This window comes from Sinohyriopsis cumingii, chromosome 8 (genome assembly GCF_028554795.1).
Source record: "Sinohyriopsis cumingii isolate HCF-2022 chromosome 8, ASM2855479v2, whole genome shotgun sequence".
Taxonomy (NCBI): Eukaryota; Metazoa; Mollusca; class Bivalvia; order Unionida; family Unionidae; genus Sinohyriopsis; species Sinohyriopsis cumingii.
In genome coordinates, this window is record NC_142968.1 from 45,519,895 (window position 1) to 45,545,702 (window position 25,808).

Genomic DNA, 25,808 nt, shown 5'->3' on the forward strand with positions numbered 1-25,808 from the left:
TAGTGAATTGACAATGATGTCAGGTAGATTTAATTCAATATGTGTATGACAATGTACTTAAAATGATATTAGGGTGATATGTACATGATAGTGAACTGACAACGATATCAGGGAGAGTTCAGTAAATATGTGTAAGATTGGGAACAGGCAATGAAGTAAGGGAGATTTCAGTAATATGTATATGACAGGGAACTGACAATGATGTCAGGAGATTTCATTATATATGTGTATGACAGGAAACTGACAATGATGTCAGGAGATTTCAGTAATATGTGTATGACAGGGAACTGACAATGATGTCAGGAAATTTCAGTAAATATGTGTGATAGGGAACTGACAATGATGTCAGGAGATTTCAGTATATGTATGTGATATGGAACTGGCAATGATGTCAGGAGATTTCAGTAAATATGTGTGATAGGGAACTGACAATGCTGTCTGGGAGCTTTCACCAGATAGATTTATCATGTTCATTGAGGTGACAAAATGTCCACTGATCCAGTTTGATTGTTATACCATGATGGTACTGTCCTTGTGTTCTGTACATTGATGGCATGAACTGGTTGTAGCACTATGAACCTAATATATAGAGAAAATAAATCACTGTATCTAGCCCCAGAAGTAGAAGGGGTACATTGGGCTGTGCCAGAGCTGGTATGGTCCACAGCCAGTTGGCAGCTGGTGTCAAGGTTCAGCACTGGATATCCTAGAAAATATCACCATAGTGTGTGTACTATGATATGACTGATAATGTCATATTCACTACTAATCTGGGAAGGCCAACGTACCATGTAGGTACTGACTCAATAGATGGTGCCATTAAGATCTGTTCTGCTTTCAGTAGCAAGGGTAAGTCTAGCAAGACTGATGGCATCCCTATCATGACCAAGACTGATGGCATCCCTATCATGAGCAAGAGTGATGGCATCCCTATCGTGCACAAGACTGATGGAATCCCTATCATGAGCAAGACGGATGGCATTCCTATCATGAGTAAGACCGATGGCATCCCTATCATGAACAAGACTGATTGCATTCCTGTCATGAGCAAGACTGATGGCATCCCTATCATGCACATGACTAATGGCATCCCTATCATGCACCTCTCGGTTCTCTCATTTGCCCATTTTATTTTGATGGCAGTAACAATCAACATACATCAACAGACTGGCATGAACATGCATGACATGGACAGCCTGAATTTCACCCAAATCAATTTATACAAGATTTGTTTTATGCAACAATCATTGAACTGCTTGCACCCCACATAATTAGTCTACCCAATGTGTTGACACCTGTCAATATAGAGATGAGAAAAATGGTATGAACAGGGGAAATCAGTCCAGTATTGTACTGAACTTACTGTGAGGTGTAAATCACACTAACAATCATGCCACATTTAATAAACAATCAATTAGTGGATATCACTCATAAATAGGGTCAAGTACCATTTTAAATTGCAAGTACTTTAGACAATAGGATAAGATGGTCCCAATAAGCTTATCATATGATGAAGTGCACAAGAAAAGTGTGTGAGATTTGAATTTTAACATAGTGTTAACAATTTTTGCTAGACTTGAGTAGATGGTTTAAAGTACTCCCGAGCTGAAATCTGCTAGGTATTCTTCATTTTTCCAATATGTCCCTTTTGCAAGCTGTGTGATTTTTCACATCGTTCTGCCACATGCTCACAGGGTCTTGTATTGTTGCTTACAATTTATCTGTCCTAAATGTACTATATAATAATATTATTATATAGTACATGTATGACAGGTAAATTGTAAGCATCATATTGTAGATGTATGACAAGTAAATTGTAAGCAACAATATGAGCCTCTGTGCACATTCCCAGTTCTAAAATTTGCGGCATACTACTGTATAAAAAGCATATTGTACATAAATGTTTGATGGCTGAATGCACAGCCAATTCTTGGTGCACTCCAATCTATTTTTCACTTTTTGTGGAATACATATATTTTTCCACGAAGGTGAAAACATTTTAACTGTTGTGTAGCTCAATTACGAAATGGTATTAATCCATAAGATCAAACATTACACCAATAATGATTAGTGGTGTTGGTGCATGCGTGGAAAAATATGAACTCGAGCAAATTACCATACATGGTAATCTTTCAATATCTCAAAATATTCATACACTCGAAAAAGCTATCTTCATCTGGTGCTTGTTTTTAAAAAACATCAGTTGCTACAAGTATTTATAAGTGCCATTAAAAAAGATAATCAGTTGGGTCCTGGTTTTCTTCACAAGTATTTTTAAAACTTCTGTTCTAAATATAGATTACATACATCACAATGCTTGCTACAGTGCAAACTATAACAATGGATTATAGTTCTGCTAACATCCCAACTAGCAATACAGGACTGTTATCGGTATGAGGGACCACTGCTACTATTCTGACCTGACAGGATAAAATTTATTTTATTCATGATTTAAGCTGACTGAGAATTTGTGAATTCGTAAAAATTTTGCATGCAGCATGAATCCATATATTGCTATCTCAAGTTGTGAAATTCATGCCAAAATAATGAGGGTTGGCAGGTCTGTTAGTGCCATATTTATAAGTCTTTGGAATGACTCAGTCAGGGTTTGAACCTGTGACCTGCCACATCTGAAGCAGACACCATAACCACTAGGCTACTGTCTTGAGAGGTCAGCACAAGAAGACACATGAACCATAAATATTCGTTCACAATAATATTAATGCAAGAAATATAAAGTATACAAATACAGCTGGAGTGTACTTCCCCTGAGTACAAATAATTGAACCACCTGATATGAAAGCATTTAGCATAAACTCTGATATTCAATGGGAAACTGTTTAGTCTGACTTCCGCTTAGGCAAGCATATAACATTTAGTGCTTTTCTTGCTTAATCAAACCAAATTATGTGGTGAAGGTACTTTTTACCTTGGGAGGGCTGGATTTGCAAGGTAGATATGCATTCCTCATATATCTGGGTAACTCATTTAACGACGGAAAAAGAAACAGCATGCAAATTTGCTATTGGTGGGGATGCTAAGAGCCATGTTTCATGGACACTGAGAAAAAAGTTAAGGAAATTCAACTCCAAACATCATGCAACAGTAAAAATGAAAGATAGAAAACAAAGAAATCAATGCCTTAAAAAGATGCGAGGTTTTAAGAGGACTAAATGATCAATCTTATCAAGTCCATAATTTACATTCCTCACCTGATCCAATAAAGCATTTTGCCACATGCGGAATAACATGAGATATGTCTTGTCTCTGGCACTGAAGGATGTGAAAAAGAACTTCTCCTTGTCGGTAGTGATCTGTATGGCATTAGGAATGACCCGGGCTGTCTTCTCTTTAGTGATTCCTTTAATCTCTTTGCATGGAATAGTTAACTGAAGAAAGAATGAAATTTCAATTAGCTTAGAAAACATGCAAAAAAAAATCACTAAAGTAATCGATGCAAGAAAATAACCCAATGCAAGCAAGAACCTGGAGTATCATGTGGTATAAAATTGACAACTATGATGCATACAAATGTGCTGCTTACAACTCAGGTAAGAACCTATGAATACTCTGCTCACTATCATAGTCACTGTTACTGTATACATCACTGGACACCCATTGCAGCCTTAGTTTATCCTCCGGCAATGAAACTGTTTTGTAAATGGGAATGTCACAAATGTGACTGAACTGAGACAAGCATTACCATTGTATACCATACCATCAATTTTGGATTCAGTAAAGCATTGTCTAAGAGTTGGCACATATAAATCATACTAAAGTTTCCACTGATATAAAGCTTCACATAATGCCTCTTATACTAATCTAGTCCACAATGAGGGTACTGAAGCTGAATGTTGCCAAGAGCTCTTTCTCACGGTTGAATTTTTTTTTCTCTTGGTTACTTCTTATGAACTAATTATTCGGAAAATTTAGTACTCCTGCATCCATTTTTATTCATTCTAAATTGTACATCCTAAATTCTACATAATAAAAAATCTGCGTAAAATGCAGCTTGTCCAATTCTATGAGCATTTTGAAAAAAAGGAATTGCATTACCTTAGCCACTGCTCACAAATGCGAGTGGACAAGAGGAACTTTTTTCAAGCCCTGCTCAAAATTTCACTTGTGTACTGTAATAACATAAGAGAATCTCTTATTGTCAAACCTGCCTATAATTCAGCTACAAAGAAAGAAATCTTGAACATTCAGCTTGATCTAAAATCTTGAAAACTCTAGAATCTGAATGCATGGATGGTCATGCACATTGATGCCAAAGTGATTGCTATGTCAAGCTTCTGCAAAGGTTGTCATGACGACAAGGCATAAAAAAAATCCACATTTCCACATTTTATCCACAAAAGAGTCTGTGTCAACACAATAACAAGCTCATGATGAAGGAGATGTGTTTACCATTATAAGGTGGGTTTTAGTTGAAGTGACTTAACTTTTCAAACATCTGGTCATCAGGACATTATTTTAAGAGGCCCCAGCAAGAGACATCTAGTGTCTGTCTGTCTGTATGCCAATCTGTCACAAATATTTCCATATAAACCTACTTGGCAATTTGTGACGGATGTGTTTAATGTAGGAAACATCAAGATAATGACCATAAGGTGTCCATATATATGTCATTATGACCTTAAGTACAGAATTATTCCCCACTATTTCAACAAAATGCCATTTCCAATGGACATCAGTGCACCATGGAAACGCTTCTACTTTGACAATAATTACATTATCAATTTTATTTGTATCTTTTAGACATTACATTTTCAGTCATTCAAATTGACATTATCACATTATTTACAATTTAAATCTAACAAAGTACAGTCTAACATTTTTACCTTACTTAATACATACCACAGTTTCCCAACGGAAGATGTTGGCATAGAAGCAGATCCAGTTCTGTGTGATGAACATACGTCCATGCACTAGAATTTCCTTCTGCATGGCACAGGAGTAATCTGGAGAAGAAAAAAATCGTGTCTCACCTGCATCTGTATGTTTGTCAGTATAGCTACTAATTCTTTCAAAACCTTTTATGCAAAACTCTGGGTGAAACAAAAATAAATATACAGTTAACAGGTAACAATGCTAATAACATTACTGAAATTGCTTAGTAAAAACAACACTACACTTTATGGCATTATGTTTTGGAGTTTTACTGTAATGACAAAGATTTTGTGAGATTTAAACTTAGTGAGCAGTTAAAGATGTGTTGTTATCTCATTATACATGATGACAAGTTCAAACTAAAGTGATGCACACAAATGATGATGGCATACAAGAACAGCATATTCACAAAGTGTACTGACCATTTTCCACTTATGTCAGTGCAGAATCCACTGAAGTACATTCAATTACATACTGACATGTTCGGGATTTACAGGTGGAGTCAGCACTGAGCTACACTGTGATGCTGAGAAACATACGTAATGATGTATACCCATAATGTTGGGGGCCCCGAGTGGCCGAGTGGTCTAAAGCGCTCACCTTTACGGATCACTGCCATCTCACCCCTGTCTGCGTGAGTCTGAGTCTCAGCCTCGGCTAACGTTGGTACGTGAGAAAGCCTGCCAGTAGCTTCTTGTGGGTCAGTGGTTCTTCTCGGGCTTTTTCCAGGGTTCATCCTCCACCAATTATACTGGCTGCCATGTATAGCCTATCTTGTGCTGAAAAATGGCGTTAAACCCTACAACAACGACCATAATGTTACCGCCAAGTCCTTGAGGGATATATATGTCTCCCACATACTCGCTAGATATAATTTACTCCTAAAGAAGAGCTCAAAGTTAGACCTGGTGGCTACAGACATTAAACATCAAAGACATAATTAACTTAAGTACATTTAACACCATCCATCAGCATGAATAAAACATGGTTAGTTTGTGTGTGTAATGAATGCATCTGATTACTCAATGGATTTGGGAAAGTGCAACTTACCAACAATTAGACGTTCATCAACTGGAATATCTTTGTCTTTGAAAAGTCTCCTGAAATCCTCACTGCGGGACTTGTATGTGGGAGTAAGCATCTGAAAGGAAAGATTACCTGGTTCTAGTTTCAATAAACTTTCTGAAACATTCTGACTCCTAAAAACAGAGATTTTACATTATCTTGCTCATTAAACAACATTTACGCCATAACCACTCTTTAAAGACAACCCATTCGGCCAAAAAGTCTGTCATGACACATCAAAACACCATATTAGTTTTGCCCGTCACCCTTGCCGGGCTATAGGATGCCCACAAAAGATCGCCAGAGGCTTCTGTCCTGTGCCATCCCTTCAAGCGGACTCCAGGTGTGACCCATCTTAGTGATGTCCGTCTCAAGGTCGCGTCGCCAGGTGTTTCTTGGTCATCACCTTCTATGCTTGCCTTGAGGGTTCCATTCCACTGTCTGTCTGGTAATGTTGGTGGGCGGCTTCCGTAGGTTGTGTCCTATCCAACCCCACCTTCTCTTCTTGATCTTGTCCTCTACTGGAAGCTGGGAGGTTCGCTGCAACAGGTTGGTGTTGCTGATGGTGTCTGGCCAATGGATCTGAAGAATTCTTCTTAGGCAGCTATTGATGAAGGTCTGACACTACCTGAGAAAATCCCAAAGCAGACAGCAGAGGTCTGGGTTTTAGGTTCTCCCTTGCCAGTGGTTGTTGGATAAGATGAGAACGTACTTTCCAGACAGAGACTCTTGCCACAATAGAAATACATTTACTATGACCTTTATCTCCAGCAGACTGCCATGTAATAAATACATCTGAATGGGGCCACGCCACACTAATTTCCAAAACAAGGGCAGGAAATGGGCAACTCTGGCATGCTGTGGTTGAATAATTGCCAATAGATTTTAACAAAGCTGAATTTCAAAGTGAATACCCTGCTAGATTTGCACAGTATTACCAATATATTTCTCTCTGGTGGTATGTACCATGGTATGTTTCACTGTACCAGTACCTCGGTAGTATCAGTAAATAAGATTTCTAATAGTTCAAATATAATTATATGCATGAACTTCTAATCACATGTTTGATACATGTTATGAATGTCAAATGGGATTTTGTCAAAGATACTCAGGCCAATTCCAACCTTTGGTAAAATTTCAGATTCAAACAAGGAATAAAAAGAAATGCCTTTTTTTACTAGCATCTATCAATGTGTTAAGTACGTGTATTCCTTTGTAAGACCTAGAATCATCCTAAGATTTTCTGGAGAGCAGTTGCTTTCTGTTTGAATTTTAGATAATTTCTTTAGTCCACTAATATCTTCTCATTTGTCAAGTTGTTGTGTTTTATGTTTACTGAACATCTCTGATAAATATCTCGCCTGAGTGTTGGCATCCCACTCAAAGTTTCCCTGCAATTGTATCAATAGTGTAGCTAGTAAACTGTAGGGTTCAGTGTGACAACACTTCCTACTTTTATCAACACTCTCTCTTATGTCAACACAATGTTTTTTACAGGGTGTGACCTATAGTGTAAGCTGAATCATCACAATCTGGCAACAGTTTTAGACTACAAACCACTCAGTTCCCCTCTGAGAGCTGTAAATTAAAAACAAAAATATCAGGCATTTGCAGCTGAAAGTTAAATTGTTGGTCTATAATGTGTTTTGATATACCATGGTAAGTATCACAGTATGTATGGAAGTAATGCAGTATACAATGATACCAAACATTTTATGTTATTAAACTCATATCAGGTATTCATATTTGCTGGATTAGACCTCGCGTATCCCCAAAACTAAGATCACCTGATCTTGTGGGCAAAGGCATGTTCTTGAGGAAGAAAAACTCTGCTCACATGCATTGAACTAAAAAAATATTAAATGCTGAGATGGGATTTGTCCTACTTGGCAAGGTATCCAAGGTGGAACAGAAGTCAAACAAGGGATTTCATGTCTTGATCTAGCATTAATTCACCTGCTGCTTTTGCCGAGTATCACCGTGGCAGTTGAAGCCAGAAATGTAGTGGTGTCTTTGAAGTGCAACACAGCTCTGTAGACACTATTGTGAAGACCCAGACTGCTGTTTAGATAAAAAAAAGATTGGCCTGAACTGGCATACCACATCAATAAATGTCAAATCTCCCTAATAAACAGTACTGAGAATTAGTCTAGGTGTTTCCAATATGAACAATGGTTCATGAATGAACAAGTCAGAGAGAGCTCAGATTCATGACCAGCTGAAGCATGCCACTGACCTTTGGAACTAAAAGGAGTATGGAGAAAAATGTGTTAGTTTATATAGCAATAATCCCTGATCTTGTAAGGAGTACATTCATTCTTGCTGCCAGATGTCCACTTTGAATAGACCTCTGTAATGTCTGTAAAGATGTGTACCGTTTATAATGGGGGGGGGGAGGGGCAATAAACGTGGTATTGAGGCTCTGTGAAACAAGCTGTATAATACTCAGGTCAGCATAGGCAGTGTCTCCTATTCCATGAAAAAATTAATTCTGCCCACCATGATGTTTGAAATGAAGTGCAATCATTGAAAGATTGCTGATGGAATTCACTGAAAGGGAATGGAAAGGCTGTTCCCCATTTTGCATGCCTCGGTAGGCCACTCCTACATTTTTCTGACCTCTCCTATGAAATAATGTCATGACTCTGGGTCACTGGGCCTGCCAATTCTCCATGTTTGATGGACTGTTGAAATCTAAAATGGCTATGTGATAATTGCCCAGATAGCAGACATGGAGAGAAACACATCTCCTTCTGCCAGATGAACTATGTCATCAAGTAAAGAAGTGGTGATTTTCTTTGTTATCACATAAGCCATAAGAGAAATTGGTTCTCATGCATAAATGTTAGTGGTCTTCTCAATTAAAATGTTTATGTGTATTAAAATGTGTATGCTATGTTCAGATTACTGAAAAATAAAACCATGGAATCCAACGGGTCCTATCACTACAACATTTCAAAGCAGTTGTGTATGAAGAAAAGACTTCTGGTCCATGCACACTGAGGAAGGCTGACAATTCCAGGACCACAATGTCACTGCCAACAGCTGGAATTACTGATGAAAAGGTTAGCAGCTGTGCCTTGCAGCATACCGGTTGTTGTTGTCGTTGGGTTTAATGCCATTTTTCAGCACACAATAGGCTATACATGGCGACCATTATTAATGGCGGAGGAAGAATCCAGGGAAACCCCGGAAAGAACCACCAACCCATGAGAAGCTACTGGCAAGCTTTCTCACATACCCACATTGGCCGAATCCGAGACTCGAACCCACGCAGATAGAGATGAGATGGTAGCGATCCGTAACGAAGAGTGCTTTAGACCACTCGGCCACTTGGGGCCTGCATTATACCGGTAAGAACTGTTGCCAGTGCAACAGAAAAAGGGATAAATAACTCTAGGGTCTTCAAGTGGCCTTTCAAGCCATTTACTAATTGACAACCTTCTTTCTTCTTTCAATGGCCAGGCATTTCCCAACCAAAAAGTGTTTTCTCGCTGCTTAAAGCAGTCAATCAAAGTGGACAGACTGTGATTGGTCTAATTTATAAATTAGTGATATGTCATGTGAAAAGTACTGCATGCTGAGTGCAGGCTTGAGGGTTTCCATCTATATTTTTACTATTAAATTTGTACAATGTTCTTCAAATCTTGACCCCGTGCACCCATTAAGTGCACTATTTCATCAGAAAAAGAACCAACTGAAAAATGCATACAGAGCTTTCATTAGTGGATGTCCATCGATGTAGCTCTTGGCATTAGCAATGGTCACAGTCTCAAATGGTGATAAAAACGGAAAGATAGCTATGAATATCTATTGTAAAACACTGTCTGCCATGAAAAAAACATTCATATTTATGCAGTCTGCCAAGAAGCAATGCAGTGTGTTTGACAGCCATTTGTATAATGTATTTTTGAGGTTAAAGTCACCACAACAATGAAGATTTATTTTTTGAGGTTGAAATTATGAAAAATAAACTATATTTGTACAAGTACACAATATGTCATTTAGTTAACAATTTTCTGATTAGAAAAAAAGTAAGTAAGAAAAGAGAGTTATTTATTATGAATGCTGGTAGATAATGAGTGGACATTCAAGTTAAATGGGAGCAAGATCCTGAGTAAGAAATTCAATGGTGCAGCTCACTTAGGTTAATAACCAGATATTCAAACATGTTCCTGTTTTCATGGGTGATTTGAGCACATGTTCCTGTTTTGATGGGTGATTTGAGCACATGTTCCTGTTTTGATGGGTGATTTGAGTACAACAGAACTTTTATTGCAATAACATGTCTCCAAGAATAACAGAATTATGTTACTATATTTATGTTACAATGTAGACAATATAATTAAGGTGACAAAACTGAAAGTAAGATTATCTCATTTTTGTAGCACTACTAATATATTATGTACTATTATAAATATATTATGTACTATTATATTCATTTGTCCCCCTAAAATGTGTCCTCCAAATTTGGAGGGTAGGGTACATGGTCTCCTGCCCTTGGGATCCTACGTGTAATAGTGAAGTCAATTAGTCAGCTTAAGTTTCATCTGTCCATTGTTATTTTAAGACTGAATTAAACCACAAGATTGTTATTGACAAGTCATTGTTTGGATAAATACTCAAGGTAAACTGTTGTTCTTACAGCCCCCCCCCCCCCCCCCCAACCAGCCCTTTTAATTTTGGGTATGTTGATGGCTGTGCTAAATGTGTTTATCAGAAAAATAATTGAGAACTAAGGCCAAATGAGAAGAAGAGAAAAACTGGGTAGTAGATTAGTACAAACTGTTTTGGTTGCTTTTTTGTTTCTTTGTTTTTGGTCTGGATGGATTGAATGGAAGCATAAGCCAGAAAATAGGCATCATTCACATCATGAAGTTAACTTTGACGATAGCTAAATCCCTTTGTTAATTTATATTCTCCCCAACTTTTTGTTTAACCAAATAAGAGTCCGCAAAATGCAGATCAGTCACGAATAGATACTTTTTATTAGTAATCATATTAACTTGCATTTGCTTGATCAAATATGACATAATCAAAACTTTTTATCACTGCTTATTGCATAGAAATAGTTTGGTCGATAAAGCTTATAAAAAAGCTCTTTCAACATTAGTTATAATGCAAACAATTAAATTCAACATTCAAACACTGCTTTTTGTCATAGGATAGGAGCATTGTATAAAAGTATGGAAATTTCTACATAAATCTGCATGCACAAATGTATTTTAGTCTAAGAAAAACAAAGAGATATTCATAATGTTCATACAGGACCTTCATTAACATCGATGTTTACTATGAAAATGTTAACAGCAGCTTTTAATAGGTTACTCTGTCTAATCCATTAATACATAATGGACCAACATTACAGTCACTTTAATTCAAGACATTCTGTTATCTCAAAGTGTTCAAGGAATGCCATGAAGCATTCTGTTATCACACAGAAATGAGGTATGCACGTCTGACAATAAATGTCTGATGGAACTGTGTTTCCTGCCTGCACAACTTAAAGAACACCACAAGGGTAATCTGTCAATTACTGGATTGACATATTCTATATCTGGTCTACAATTGTTCAATCTGCAAACAAAAAAGATAATGTTCTGTCATAGCATAATGTGCCTGCAGATCAGGGTCCATCCTGTTTGCTCTTGTGATTAGTCCTAACAAACTGCACAAACCAGATCTGCTGGAGCATTATGCAAACAACAGATCTGGATCTGTGAAGGTTGCAGTTGGTCTTGACTTATTAGTGAGTAAATATGATGAAAATATATGATATATGTGATAATGGAAGGGCTTTTAAACATCTACTTTGAGAGCCTTCTTGATGATCATGTAAACGTGCATGAATAAATAATAACATGACTGTACGTGATATTGTGCTGAATTTACAAATTAATTTTGATACATGAACCAGCAGATGAACATTGGAAAGCTCGTGAATTCTTTAAACAGGAAATTACGACAATTACCTAAACAATTTCACAACAAAGAAATGTTTTTAAAAAGCTTTGAAAATGTAGAAAATAAGACTAAATATTTAATTTACAATAACAATTGAATAAACAAAAACAGCAATAATCATAATAACAGTACTTGGTGCATGGCATTTATTCAAAAGTCAAGTCTGATAGGTGAATCTCTATTATAAGATCACCTATGTTAAAAAACAATTTAGCCTTTTCCCATAGGTGGGATGCCCCTGAGTGGCCGAGTGATCTAAAGCGCTCACCATTACAGATCACTGCCATCTCACCTCTGTCTGTGCTAGTTCGAGTCTCAGGCTCGGCTAACATTGGTACATAAGAAAGCCTACCAGTAGCTTCTCATGGGCCGGTGGTTCTTCCCGGGGTTTTCCAGGGTTCTTCCTCCACCAATTATACTGGCTGCCATGTATAGTCTATCTTGTGCTGAAAAATGGCTTTAAACCCTACAACAACAACAAACCCATAGGTGGCTTCTTAAAAGTTTTAAATGCATGCATAGAGAAGGATCTCATGAGCTTACTTAACACTTACCGAATACCAACTTGAAGATTTCCTCTTTTTATCACTGACTTTAGCAGCTTTACCAGTCTGAGTGCTTCCCCCATCATCCTGACTTCTAGATTCTTTCAAATCTTTTGAGTCAATATTTAAACTGAGATCTAAGGAAGTTTCTGAGCACTTTTCAAGAATATTGTTCAATGATTTCTCAAACGCTTGCTCCTGCAAACCACTAGGACTCAGATCTGCCGAATTCCTACCCACATAACTACCATCTAAGGATTTCCGACTTGGGAAAGCTGAATTTGGCGTAGATGCTGAGTTTACTCCTTTAACATCTGTCTCCAATGCTGCAGGGAAACCTTCAATAGAAAATGCCACGCTGTGACCACTGTAACTTTCCTCTAAGGTAGACCTTTCATCTTCTGGACCTGCAGGACATAAATTCTGGTCCTGAGAGCTCTCCTTGTGATACTTAATGGAAATGGTTGAACCTGAAATGTTTCTGGTCCCCAAGCTTTTTCTAAAATAACAGAAAAGAAAGTACTGTAAATTATGGTACATTATAAATAGACTCTGTGCTTAAGAGTCCTGCGTGACACAAGACTCTGAAAAGCATTTACAATAGTCTAAAAAAGTGAGTCGCATTACTTTCTAACACTACAAGCAACAGAGCTCCTTATGATGCAACCCTAGAAGCAATAGGTTCTTTCCTTGCCATGAAAGCAAACCATTTAAAATATTTGGAGAGAAAAAAATGGTGTAGAACACAAACTAAACTGTACTGTAGAAATTAAGTATTAGACAATACAAATAAGTGCAATACTATATTATATACTGTAATTCAGACGTCTCACTAGGATTTAAAAACTAGGAGTCCAAAGACTCCTATTTTGGAAATAACAGGAGTCCCACCAACAAAAGTTTTAATCTGAATACAGAACACTACTGTAAAATTCTAGAACTGATGCTTGAAATGCAATCACTATGTAACACTATGTTTTACAATAATTGCAGCAGTGTAGTAAAGCTCACGCTTTACTGATGTTTGGACAAAACCACTGAATCAACATCATGTCAATCAATTCCCCTGGTACACACAATGTTTCTCAGGTAAAAATAATGATGGAACTGCATATTTAAACATGTCCAGGTTTCTTAAAGCCATTGAAAATTAGGTCAGATCTTTCAGCCATATTTTGCATGACCAGCACTTATCCAAACTGAGTGAACTGGACTAAGTGAAAGTTTTATGGTCCAATAATACAGTACACTAGGTCAAGACTATACTATGGCATCTTACCACACATTTTGGACACTGTTGAAAAGCTAGTGGAAATGAAGACATTATCTAGGCCTATAGTTATGGATCTAATTAAAGGAAACTTTAATGCGTCATAACAACAGACCGTTGATGAAAAGTACCATTGTTTCATCTACTGAAAGAAAACTGACCTGAAAATGCACAACTTTCTAACGGTCCAACAAAATTTTACCTAGAAATATTATTTACCTTTATTTTCTCGAACACATTCATACTGACTTAGAATAAGTTTACAGACTGTACACATTCTAAAAATTGCACAAAATCAGTAATTTGTATACTCTAAACTGATTTTGAAAATATACTCTTTTTCATCTAGATTTTCCTTGCATTGATTCATCTTTATTTATTTTCAAAATATAAGGTTTTCTTCAAATATTCATGTATAAGATGTTATGATAAATGTAAGCTGCTTTTAAAGTCTGCCTCTGATGTAACTAATTATTAAATTTCCAAAAATTGTTTGCCTCTTTCTCCAACATCATTAATTAACATTCCATTTTGTAATGTCCATCTGTGGAATATGAATTTCTAGTACTTTATGGGTTACCAGAACTGAAAACATGGAAAAGATCTGACAACAAAGCAATCATCATACAATTATTCCTTTATATGGGATGTTGTGCCCAACTTTTAACATCTGTGTATATCAGTAACCTCCTTCCCATAACTGTTCCAGTTTGTTACCGCAAACCAAAGTTTACATGCTTTAAAGTAGTGTGTGTGATTTTGATTTTTAATGTAGCTTTGACAATTTTCTGACTATATTGCTATGATGCCTGCAGTGTGATACTTTATAGTGATGTCTAGCACTGGTGAATGATGCTGCAGATATACAGCACAATATTCCATCCAGTTACATTATAATGACGCTAGTCCTAACTCTAGTATTTTAATGTTGTGCACTAAGTGATGCAGCTGCTAGTACCATTTTTTTAAAAGTCTTTGGTATGACTCAGCAGGGGTTCAAACCCACAACCTCCCGCATCCAAGGCAGACACTAACCACTTTGGCCACTGAAACAGTCACTTACAAATGAAAGTTAGTGAAAGAAAATGTTAATGTTGTCCAAGTGCCCATGACAAATGACCTTATTATGAAAATCATAAGTGGAAGTTATCCAATGTTTAGCATAAGCATGTGGTATGAACAAAAGTGACAATGCAGGTTTTTTCACTTTATTTTATTTTGAATCTTATGACACTCTCCTCCTCACCTTGCCCCCCTCCCAATCCAGGATACTTTCTAGTACATTTAAGATCTTGTTGTTGTGGGGTTTAATGCCATTTTTCAGCACATGATAGGCTATACATAGCAGCCAGTATTAATGGTGGAGGAAGAACCCGGGAAAACCCTGGAAAGAACCACCGACCCTTAAGAAGCTACTGGCACGCTTTCTCACATACCCACAATGGCTGAATCTGAGACTCGAGCTGGCGCAGACAGAGGTGAGATGACAGTGATCTGTAATGGAGAGCACTTTAGACCACTCTGCCACTTGGGGCCCCTCATTTAAGATCTAGTATCTTGATCAAGTTAATACTGGCAAGATTTACTGCCATCATTGACCTTGTACTGATCAGGCTCACCATCTTGGTTAATTAAGCACTACTGAGGTCTTTAAATTAATATAATAATAAGACTTAACCATACTGGTCACTACATGTAGTAAGACTTCATTCACTGTGCAAGTTAATGTTTGTACAACTTATCAGGTTACTTCCATACTAGTCAGACAGTCATAATTATGTTAGCCTCATTAAGTTCATGCTTGTGAAAAAAGACAATCTTGATTCATTTAATAATGATAAGACTTGCCTGATTAAGATCATCATAGGTCTCGTAAAACGCTAAATCACATGTATTTGGATGCAATTTGTTCACCCGGAACACAGAAAATCACTTATACAGGAGTCCTCCATGTGCACACATTTGCCAGATGGCAAATTCAAGGGCTTGCCAGTCCAGCTTCAACTATCTGCTGAGTGGGAAAATGTGATGATCAAATGATCATTTTAGCAGTGCAAATATTTACAATGAGAAAATTTAGTGGCTGAAAGACCCCACAGATGTACACATAGTCATTGTAAGACTACATCTGGAGAACATGAGGGCAAATTCAAAGGCTTGACTAGCTGCAGAGTGATGGGAAAATTTACTGATATTTACAATGACTGAATACAGAGGCAGAAAGACCCAGTGATGTACTTTTGTGTAAGAGTACATCAAATAAACAACAAGTGTACCCAAATAAGCAGTGCATGTGACCTTGAAATCAAGACATGTTGAGAGTTAGATAAAATGCTGATTACAAATTCGGATAAGTATTTTAGGGCAAATTGGTGAAGATTGTAATGGGATTAAACCGAGTGAAAAAACTGATGTTTCACATTTCACATGGAACACTATGTGTCTAACTTAGCTCAGTGCATGGAGTAAGACATTTCCTTGGCCTGTCATAATTCACTCTCACTTTAATGTACAAACAAGAGTTATATATCAGTGTTATAAAGAAGTTAGAAAATTAAACTCAATGGCAACCACTGGTTCTAATCATCTGGAAATTTAGCTATTTTAGGTATGCCCAACATGCTTCTGGTAGGTTACAGCAACTTTTGCTGGTGGGACTCGTTTTTTCCAAAATAGAAGTCCTGGACTCCTAGTTTTCAAATCCTAGTGAGACCTCTGATTCATACTGTTGAGACTTATCAGGAGCTGAAAATCACTGCAGTCCTTTGTCCAGGAACTGCAGTTTTCCCAGCTAGGTCCATGAGATAAATTTGTCAGAAGTCCGTCAGACCTCCCCCTTTTCCAAAACTTGAAAATTAAAAGTAGTCTCAGAATTGTTCTTAAAGTGTAAAATGTCAAGAAAAATATACGCAAAATTAAAAGCAATGATGCTTGAAGCCTTCTAACACTTCTGCTGTGTACACGAAAATCAGTCTGGAACAAATTGTATAGAAAAATGTGTGAACCTGTGTTATTTGACCTCTGAATTCAAGTATCCTTCCAAACAAGTATACAAGTTGCAAGACCTAAAAGTCCTATCTCATTCAAAGGGGCCTCACCTTATTACCTGGAAAGAGATAATTCCAAAGGCATCTGCTTGATGCCTCATTCAATGAGGCTGATGTAATGGCTGGCAAAACTGAAACTTTGTTTTCTAATTCACTTTCTTTCATTCATTTATTAGCTTTCTGAGCTGCATGAACCCAAAAATGAAGAAAATGAACCCAAGCCAAAAGGAGTAAGCCAAACAAGAATACAAAGTGTGATGAAAACCATGTACATGCATTGAAATAACACTGGAAACAAATAGGATGTGGGTTGAATATGACTGGGATACAGGGAAAATGTGTTCAACCTGTTTATAGTTCCCTGACTTAACCAAGAGATCCAGTGCCCTATTTGTCCTTTATCATGGTACAACAAATTCAAAGGCTGATTCGACTTCAGATGGATAATCAAGCGTCCCTTGACATGGAAGACAACAACCATTTAAGACTAACATTCAGATAAGTAAAGAACAGAAACTGCATTGATTATTTCAAAATAACTACATTATTCATTTATTAAACCTCATACATGTAACATCACTTTTGCATTAAATTTGATGTTCATCACAACAGTTTATATGCATGCTGGACCAAGCTCCCTCAAATGATTACAGGTCCTGGACCCATCAACACTATTTTCAAGTCAAGCTTACTTAGTTAACACAGCTAAGATAAAAGTCTCACTAGGATTTCAAAAGTTGCAACCCAGAACTTCCAACCTGGAAAAAAGTTAAAGTCCCAGTTAAAAACTGGAGTCCCAATTCTCAAATCATGAGATGTGTGGTTCTGGTAACCCAGCCTAATTTATTTCATAGCCCCATCCCTATAACTTCTCATGATGCAATGCACACAGCAAAATTAAAACTGGTACCATTTTTCAAATCCAAACTGGTACCATTTTTCACATCCAAACTGGTACCATTTTTCACATCCAAACTGGTACCATTTCTCACATCCAAACTGGTAACTTTAAATAGGAAATTGTGACAAACTAATATGAGCTGGAAAAAAAAGATAATCAAAAAAAACTTTGTATTTACTTTCTTACCTTATTTGTTTGTACACTGTTACTGGAACCACATATATTTTTTTATTTGGCTTGTTCTTTGAGTCAAGTTAATGCTAGTATGACTTACTCTCATATATAAGTTAATACAGGTAAAAGCTACTGTAATGATTAAATTCATACTACAAGACTGGAGCAATTAAGTTAAAGCTGGTAAAATTTATTGTTTTGGTTAAATTCATGCTATAAGACTGATTCAGTTAATTCAATTCAGTTAAGACTCCCTACTGGTTAAATTCATACTATGAGACTGATTCAGTTAATTCAATTCAGTTAAGACTCCCTACTGGTTCAATTCATACTATAAGACTGATTCAGTTAATTCAATTCAGTTAAGACTCCCTACTGGTTAAATTCATACTATGAGACTGATTCAGTTAATTCAATTCAGTAAAGACTCCCTACTGGTTCAATTCATACTATAAGACTGATTCAGTTAATTCAATTCAGTTAAGACTCCCTACTGGTTAAATTCATACTATGAGATTGATTCAGTTAAGTTAATACTGGTCAAAATTACTGTCTTGGTTAAAGGTCACCGGCCACCTATATTGTACAAACGTGTGATATTATTATAGTTATAAACAAAATGCACTGGTTATGCATGCACACCATAAAAATGTTTAATTAGACTTAAAACTCCGCTTTATAAAATGAAAAAATTATTTGGCAATCTCTGTAAACAATCAACAGTTTCCACATGCCAAAATCAGATATGACGTACAGTTATCCCTTCTATTAAACCTAGCCATTCAAGTGCTTAATTTCCCCACGTAAATGTCTGTAATATAGCATACGATCGTGCTTTTGTACAGCAAATATGGTGCACTGTGTTGCATACAGATGTAACCAAAAGAGTGATGATGAGAAAAAGCATTCTTTCTTTTTCTGAAAAACCATGTTTACCAGAAAAAAGATTATTTAATCTGTGGGATCGAATAGGGGAGGGATGGGAAAGTTGTATCATTTATGCCAGATTATAGTGAATTTGGCCCAACTCAAAATACAATTCGGCCAAACTTAACAATAGTTTGTACGTTCTTTTTCTTCAACAAAAAAGTAGATGCTATGTAAGTAGGATTTAGGGGAGAAAAGAAACTAAATTTAAACAAACTATTTTGATATTCTAAGAAAATAATCATACTTTGTAACGTACATATTTATGAGAGAAAACACAAACTGACAAATCTTGCTTGTTCTAATTAAAATATTTATATACATTTTATATGCTAACAAATATATGCATCTGCACAACGACATTCTCAATTTAAGTCTTCCGGTCAAATTATCAATAATCACTTATAAAACAAAAATACATAACAGAAAATATTCCACACAATATGTATACATTTTGCTAAGGGTAGTGTACATGAGATATTATAACAAATATACTTAATTTTAGGCTTCACGTAACACAGCTGCATACAATACATACTAGATTACACATGAGAGAGAGAGAAAGAGAGAGAGAGAGAGAGAATAATGTTGTGCATTTTGTCAGTATTTAGTTGCTGCAATATGAAGCTCTTACCAATTAATTTTATTGTTTTTATTTTTCAAGTTGTCTTTGTGTTTGTGCGTGTAAATTGAAAGCTTGTCATTAATGGTCAATATCGTCAATCAAATTTGCTCCATTATTCCGTACAAATTAGAAAGGAAATAATTTTATGTTTAATTTGTGCGCCCCCACACACACACTCACGGTACAAAAATAAATTGATAAACATACACTTGTTTGAAAATAAAATGAAAGAAATTAACCTTGCATTGTTATCATTCATTCCTTCTTTTTTCATCATGCGAAAATTATTTTTTAAAAAAATATATATATTCAAGAAATCCATATATGTATCAGATGTCGGCTTGCGTATGCATCCTTAGTGTAGTGTGCATCGCTTATGTCAAATAACAAAATCGTAAACGAGACAAAGTATCACCCGATTGCTTGAAGGCACCTGCCATTTACGCATGATAAGTTACTTATTGCAAAATGACCCAGACTGTATTGTATCCAGGTTAACTATAAGTCGGTATCTCACAAATAAATTAAAAAAATCATTATTTTAAAATACATTTAATGTGAGTGCAAATGATAATCTTTTGTTAGCATGGGTTACAAAAGTATTATTAAAGCAAGTTATTATTGTGTATAATATTTGCCCTTCAATCAATTATGATTACATAAGGCAAACAAATAGAAGCCCGGGTGATAAACACAACTGGCATGGAGCAATAAACTCGTTGTTTAAACTTACCGACAGGATATCAAATACATAGGTTATTTTATTACAATGCAAACCAACCCTGGAAAATTGACTTTAGTATCTTTTTAGTGTGCCTATTTTTTCTTCTTCTGAAGTCGGCCGACAAAAGGAAGTCAAATTTGGTTCCTTTGGATTCTTTAAGTGTGTCGATTTCTTTCATCTTTTTATTAATAAAGTCTGCCAACACAGGGAAGCCAGCATTGTTTCTTTTTTCCGGTATTAATGGGAATTTTCAAACTAAATTAAAACAACGGAACAGTTTTGAAAGCGACACAATCTAGAGCCTCGTGTACGCACACCAATATAAGGCTGAACAGTAAATTAGTTTTCATTAGTTTCATCTAAAATATTCCCTGTCCATAGTTTATAGTGTTTTATTTTTCAACAATAAGAAGCACATACTTCATTTTGTATGGATAAATGTACGTAATTTCCAGTTGCATCCTCTATAAGCGGGAAATCATAACTAAGGGGAAGTAACAACATTGTATACTTCTATTTCGAGTAAATTATTATTTCTTCTTTACACTTGATGATGTTTTTTAGTGAGTATAACTATTTTTAATCATGTAATGCAAATCTGATATAAATAGGAAAATGTTGGAGTATGGCCGGTGACCTTTAAGTTCATACTATATGACTGAATTGGTTAAGTTAATACTGATAAGACTTACTGTCTTGGTTAATTTCATACTTTGAGACTGGATCAATTAAGTTAATACTGGTAAGACTGTCTTGTTAAATTCATGCTATAAGACTCTTGGTTAAGTTAATACTGGTAAAGATAACTTTCTTTGTTAAATTCATACTATAAGACTGAATAAATTAATTCTGATAAGACTTACTGTCTTAGTTAAATTCATACTAACATAATGAATCAGTTAAGTTAATGACAGTAAGACCCACTGTCTTGGTTAAGACAGTACTGGTAAACATACCGTCTATCACTTGAGAATTTGCTGTCACTAGTTGATCCTTCATTCATCTTGCTGATATCTCCTCCCTGAGGAAGCAATGATTCCACAGAATGGGCTTTTTTCCTGTGAGACAGACAAAACAAAACTATTATCAATAAGCTCTCCAGGACTTTCACATAGAGGGAAATTATCACCTATAGCATTTTCATTAATGTATGAGTTATGGGAAGCTGTATAATAGTATGATACATTACATATTTATAGGTCCTAATATAGTATGTTTCAACAAACCTGTGTAATAAAAAAAACTCGTTATCCCTGCATGTCACATTTTTGCATCATGAGGTAGTACTCTTGTTCCAAGTTCCGTCGTGTCAACAAGACTAACAATACACCAAAGTAGGTGGTATTACAGAAAAGGGGAAATATGTAGGTCTAAAATGATACCAAGTAATGCAGACTTTCTACTCATGCTATAAAATTACAGCCATAAAATAAACAGCTAATTTTTTACCAGACTCTTTTTAGGACAAAAAATACCTGTTTCAGACTTTTCCAGTGACCAAAGTTGTTAAAGCATCTGCCAGGATGCGGGAGGTCATGGGTTTGAACCCCAGCTGAGTTATACCAAAGACTTATAAAAATAGTACTTGCAGCTGCCTCGCTTGGTACTCAGGATTAACAGTTTAGTATTTGAACTGGTGTCGGAATAATGTGACTGTGTGGGACATGATGCTACATGCCTGCTGCATGATGCCCAGTGCTAAACATCACTAAAAACTACCAAATTCCAGACACTGTAGGAATATGACTGAAAACATTGTTAAAGCTGCATTAAAATTCCTGTTATTAGAGCTAAAGCAGACTGGCCCAAAAACTGCCAACTGACTGATCAACCTTTGCAAAGAGTAGGGTTTGATATTTGGAGTACAACAGGCCAGGACATAAAAATCATAGGTCAAGTAAATTTGCTTGAATAAAAGTACAATATTCACCCATCTGCTCATGTGCAGGCAAATAGCTAATCTAAAATAGTATCATTTACACATCTTTGCCTCAGGTAAAATGTAAAATGAAAATCATTCTGAAAATGATGTTTTTGAATGCAAAATTTAAGCAATCCCAACAAAATGTTTTCCTACTCCCATTTCAGACGAAAATAAAAAATATTCTCCAACAAAAAGTGAGTTAATGAACAAAGATAGACCTTACAGCTGATTATCTTCATTACTGGTGCAGCAGCACTAAATACTAAAAATGCATTTCCACCTTTGTACAACTTTAACGTGTAGTGACAACTCTTTGGTACAAATGAGTAAAGAACTCGTCATTCTGAAATGTAATGAATTTCCAGCAATTATCCAGGAGTAATGTAAGTATTTTCTTAAAAGACACATTATTCTTCATAACCATGGCAGATGATTCCTATTGTTAACATACATTCTGAATGAGTATAGACAGGCAAGTAATATTTTTTATTTTATTTAATTATTAAAGACTTTAAGAATGTATCTTGTATCGACCACTGTTGTATCCTGTCTGGCTTTTCATCATGTTAGTATGCTGATCATTTCACCAACCACAGATGTTACTGCTATAAAACTGTACTATACTTAGATTTAACAAATCATTTGATACGTGTATGCTCTGATTCAGTTGTACTTAAATTACAGAGGCCTCAGAAATGCTTAATCACTTGTGTTTGGATGCAATTTTTTTACACATAGAATCGCTTATACAGGAGTTTTCTGTACGCACACATTTGCCTGATGGCAAATTCAAGGGTTTGCCAGTCCTGATTCAACCATCTGCTGAGTGGGAAAATGTGATGATCAAATGATCATATATATAAGTGAATTACCATCATTAAATTTGAAGGAATAAAGAAATATCCCAAGCAGCATATATGTGCAAAAATCAACTAATTTAGAATAAATATGTTAATTAGTAAACAGTGTTAAGTGTTTTAGGAACTGACACTATGAATAAATGGGGATATGATGTGGGCTCATAGAATAATTTTTTTAAAATTAAATCTTAACACATATACAGTACTTAAATACAGGTAGTTTGAGACTGCAGATATGAACAATTTTCAAGAAGAATTCACACATATTTTAGGTATTCATGCTCAAATATCAACAATAATGTGTACTTTTTTCATTTTGTTGGTTTATTTTCATTGCAAGTCTGTTTACCAAAAAATTAAAACAGATTTTGCCCACTCATTTTTTGCAAGTCAACATAGTCTGCACGCTTTTAAAAAGTTTCTAGTGATAACAGAGTGCCTTGTCACATGTACTTAAGTAACAGTTATTATAAACATGGCATATTCATGATTTGACAATACTGTGCAAATCAGATTCTGACAATCTTTAATTACATTCATTATTTATATTTGTATTGTCATCAATTTACCTTAAAACTGTTAAACAAATTAGGGCATCATTTTTTTTCACCAATCAATGGCAGGTACTTACATGCATACTCAACTGAATATGGTTTCTGTAAAGTATGTCTGTGGGGCAGAACATTTCACAATATAATGGCAATGACATAGATTAACTGATAATTTAGGTTTCTTGCCTGTTTACTTATTGTGCAGCTTGTCCACAGATGACCTGAATATGAAAAGGGGGAACATCCTGGTGGAAAATGTTTACTGAATAATTTAATTTCTGGCTGTTATTAAAGGTTTGATTATTCTGTTAGACTAGAAAGAAAGAGCTTCGAAAATCTCAGTACAGTAGTTAGACGTGATCTCCATATATGAATCAGTAGATATTTTCAAGATTATGAACTAGCCCTGGCAATTTGTTTGTAAGAATCAAATCAGATGAATCATTTCAATATTTACAGTTGGAGTTAAATTTCTATACTTATTTTAAGTTTATGCATATATTATTTCATTCAATACATTTTTCTCAGTTCTAATGTTTTAAAACTATTTGTAAATGTCCAGTTTATAATGTTTAGATGAAATTGGGTCACATTTTGACCCAATTATTCCTTGTTAGAAGTCAGTATGAAGACAAATAAAGATTCTGTCATGGAAAAATATGTAAAACATATTTAAAAAGGGCATAGACAATTTAAAGTCAACAATATGAAATTTACTTAAATGAGTCAATAATTGCACAAAGCAGCATTAAACTTTGTGCATGTCCTGGCTATTATTTTTTGGGGGTTAATTTCCATGATATTTCAAAGACAAATTACAGAAAGCACTATGCACATTAACAAAATTAAAATCATATCACAAACACATAAAGCATTCAAGTAAAATAGCTATCATTTATTGCATTAATCCTATTTGTTTCTTTAGTATGTTGACTGGCTGGGTAACTGCAATAAAATCTGTGATGGGTGCCATCAAATACACAATGAATGCAATACAATCTATGACAGATCAGCTATATTAAGTGATTAAGTGCACCTCAGAAAATACAACGGACATCCACCATATGCAGTGGACACCTTATTCCATACCCTATGAGTCCACATCCATGGTACTGACTGAGAAGGTATTTGGATCATAATCAGAGGGTTTAGTGGTGGAGCAAATTTGTCAGGGGTCTATATGTGTTATAGAATTTTCGTAAACTTTTGGCCCCTCTACCTTCCTATCCACCACCTATCCCTTCGTTTATGGCCCAAATTTCTGTTCAAAATGTTTCAAACGTGTTTCTGTCATAACGAACCGACTGTTTTAAACATGAAATCAAAACAGTCCATAACTTTGTAAGACTCCGAGCTGTCTAACCCGTCCCCAAGTGCAAATGAATAAAATGTAAAGGAGATAAAACACCAAACACAATTGACTCACTCTTTTCCAAGGGCTGACGAGGACAAAGTGGATCTCAGCAAACTGCTGAATGCTCCTGTGACAGTAGCTACAGTGCTGTAACCATTTCCCTGACGAACTGGAGTAGAACACGTAGAAGAGGCAGTGCTACCTTTTCCCGACGAACTAGATCTTGAATGGGAAATTCTTCTGTCAACATATATTTTCCCCGATTCCCGATCTGAACTCGGTGGACCTTCACCGACATCATCGCTCTCTATGTCCATATTATAGTACTCTGTTTGTACAAAATTTTGTTATCACATCAACTATTTAACCAATATCGGTGGCTAATGACAGCACATATTTACAACCGTGTTAGATAGCAGTATTCACTATCAAAAATATATAATCAGGCGAGTATCTAGTTCGTCATACAACTATACGTCACTTCCGGTTTTATTGAGCTACAGTACAATATCACGGCGCCGAATGCTGCCTGATTCGGACCATGGCGCTTTCAGGTAGATTTGGGCCATTTGGAAATCGTGTTTTATTCACATTAACTTTACGACATAATTATTGTGAAAAAAATTATTAATCAGTGACACAATTTTAGAACTTCACAGATATTGTTGAATTTGTATCTTACAAATAAAATTTCAAAACAGTAATTTGGCTGATTAGAACTATGTGAAATATTACAAGAAAAACAACTGCACCTGATTTATTTTAGTAGTTATTACAGTTTTCGCAAACATAATAAGAGAATGTAAAGACGTTTCTTCTTTGAAATGATACCATTAAAAGACAGTTTGAAACTAATCATAAATCGTGTAAGTAAATCTGCCTTCAACACTGTCAAACATAGATTTCAAATGGAAATCGTGTTTTATTTACACTAACTTTACGAAATAAATATTGTGTAAAGAGTTATTGACCAGTAACACAATT

At 35.7% G+C, this 25,808-nt stretch overlaps 1 protein-coding gene across 1 annotated transcript in view; it reads right to left on the bottom strand.

Annotated features, from left to right (window-relative positions):
- The window catches only part of LOC149793413 (protein Aster-B-like), an 89,635-nt gene extending 64,351 nt beyond the window's left edge, over positions 1-25,284 (bottom strand). The window contains exons 1-6 of the mRNA XM_089967401.1: positions 24,897-25,284; positions 21,092-21,193; positions 12,477-12,966; positions 5,944-6,034; positions 4,861-4,964; positions 3,213-3,389 (exon numbers count right to left, since the gene is read on the bottom strand). Of these exons, the coding sequence (XP_089823527.1) occupies positions 3,213-3,389; positions 4,861-4,964; positions 5,944-6,034; positions 12,477-12,966; positions 21,092-21,193; positions 24,897-25,141 (1,209 nt within the window). The 5' untranslated portion in view covers positions 25,142-25,284. The remainder of the gene's footprint in view (positions 1-3,212; positions 3,390-4,860; positions 4,965-5,943; positions 6,035-12,476; positions 12,967-21,091; positions 21,194-24,896) is intronic.
- Between the last annotated feature and the right edge of the window lie 524 nt (positions 25,285-25,808).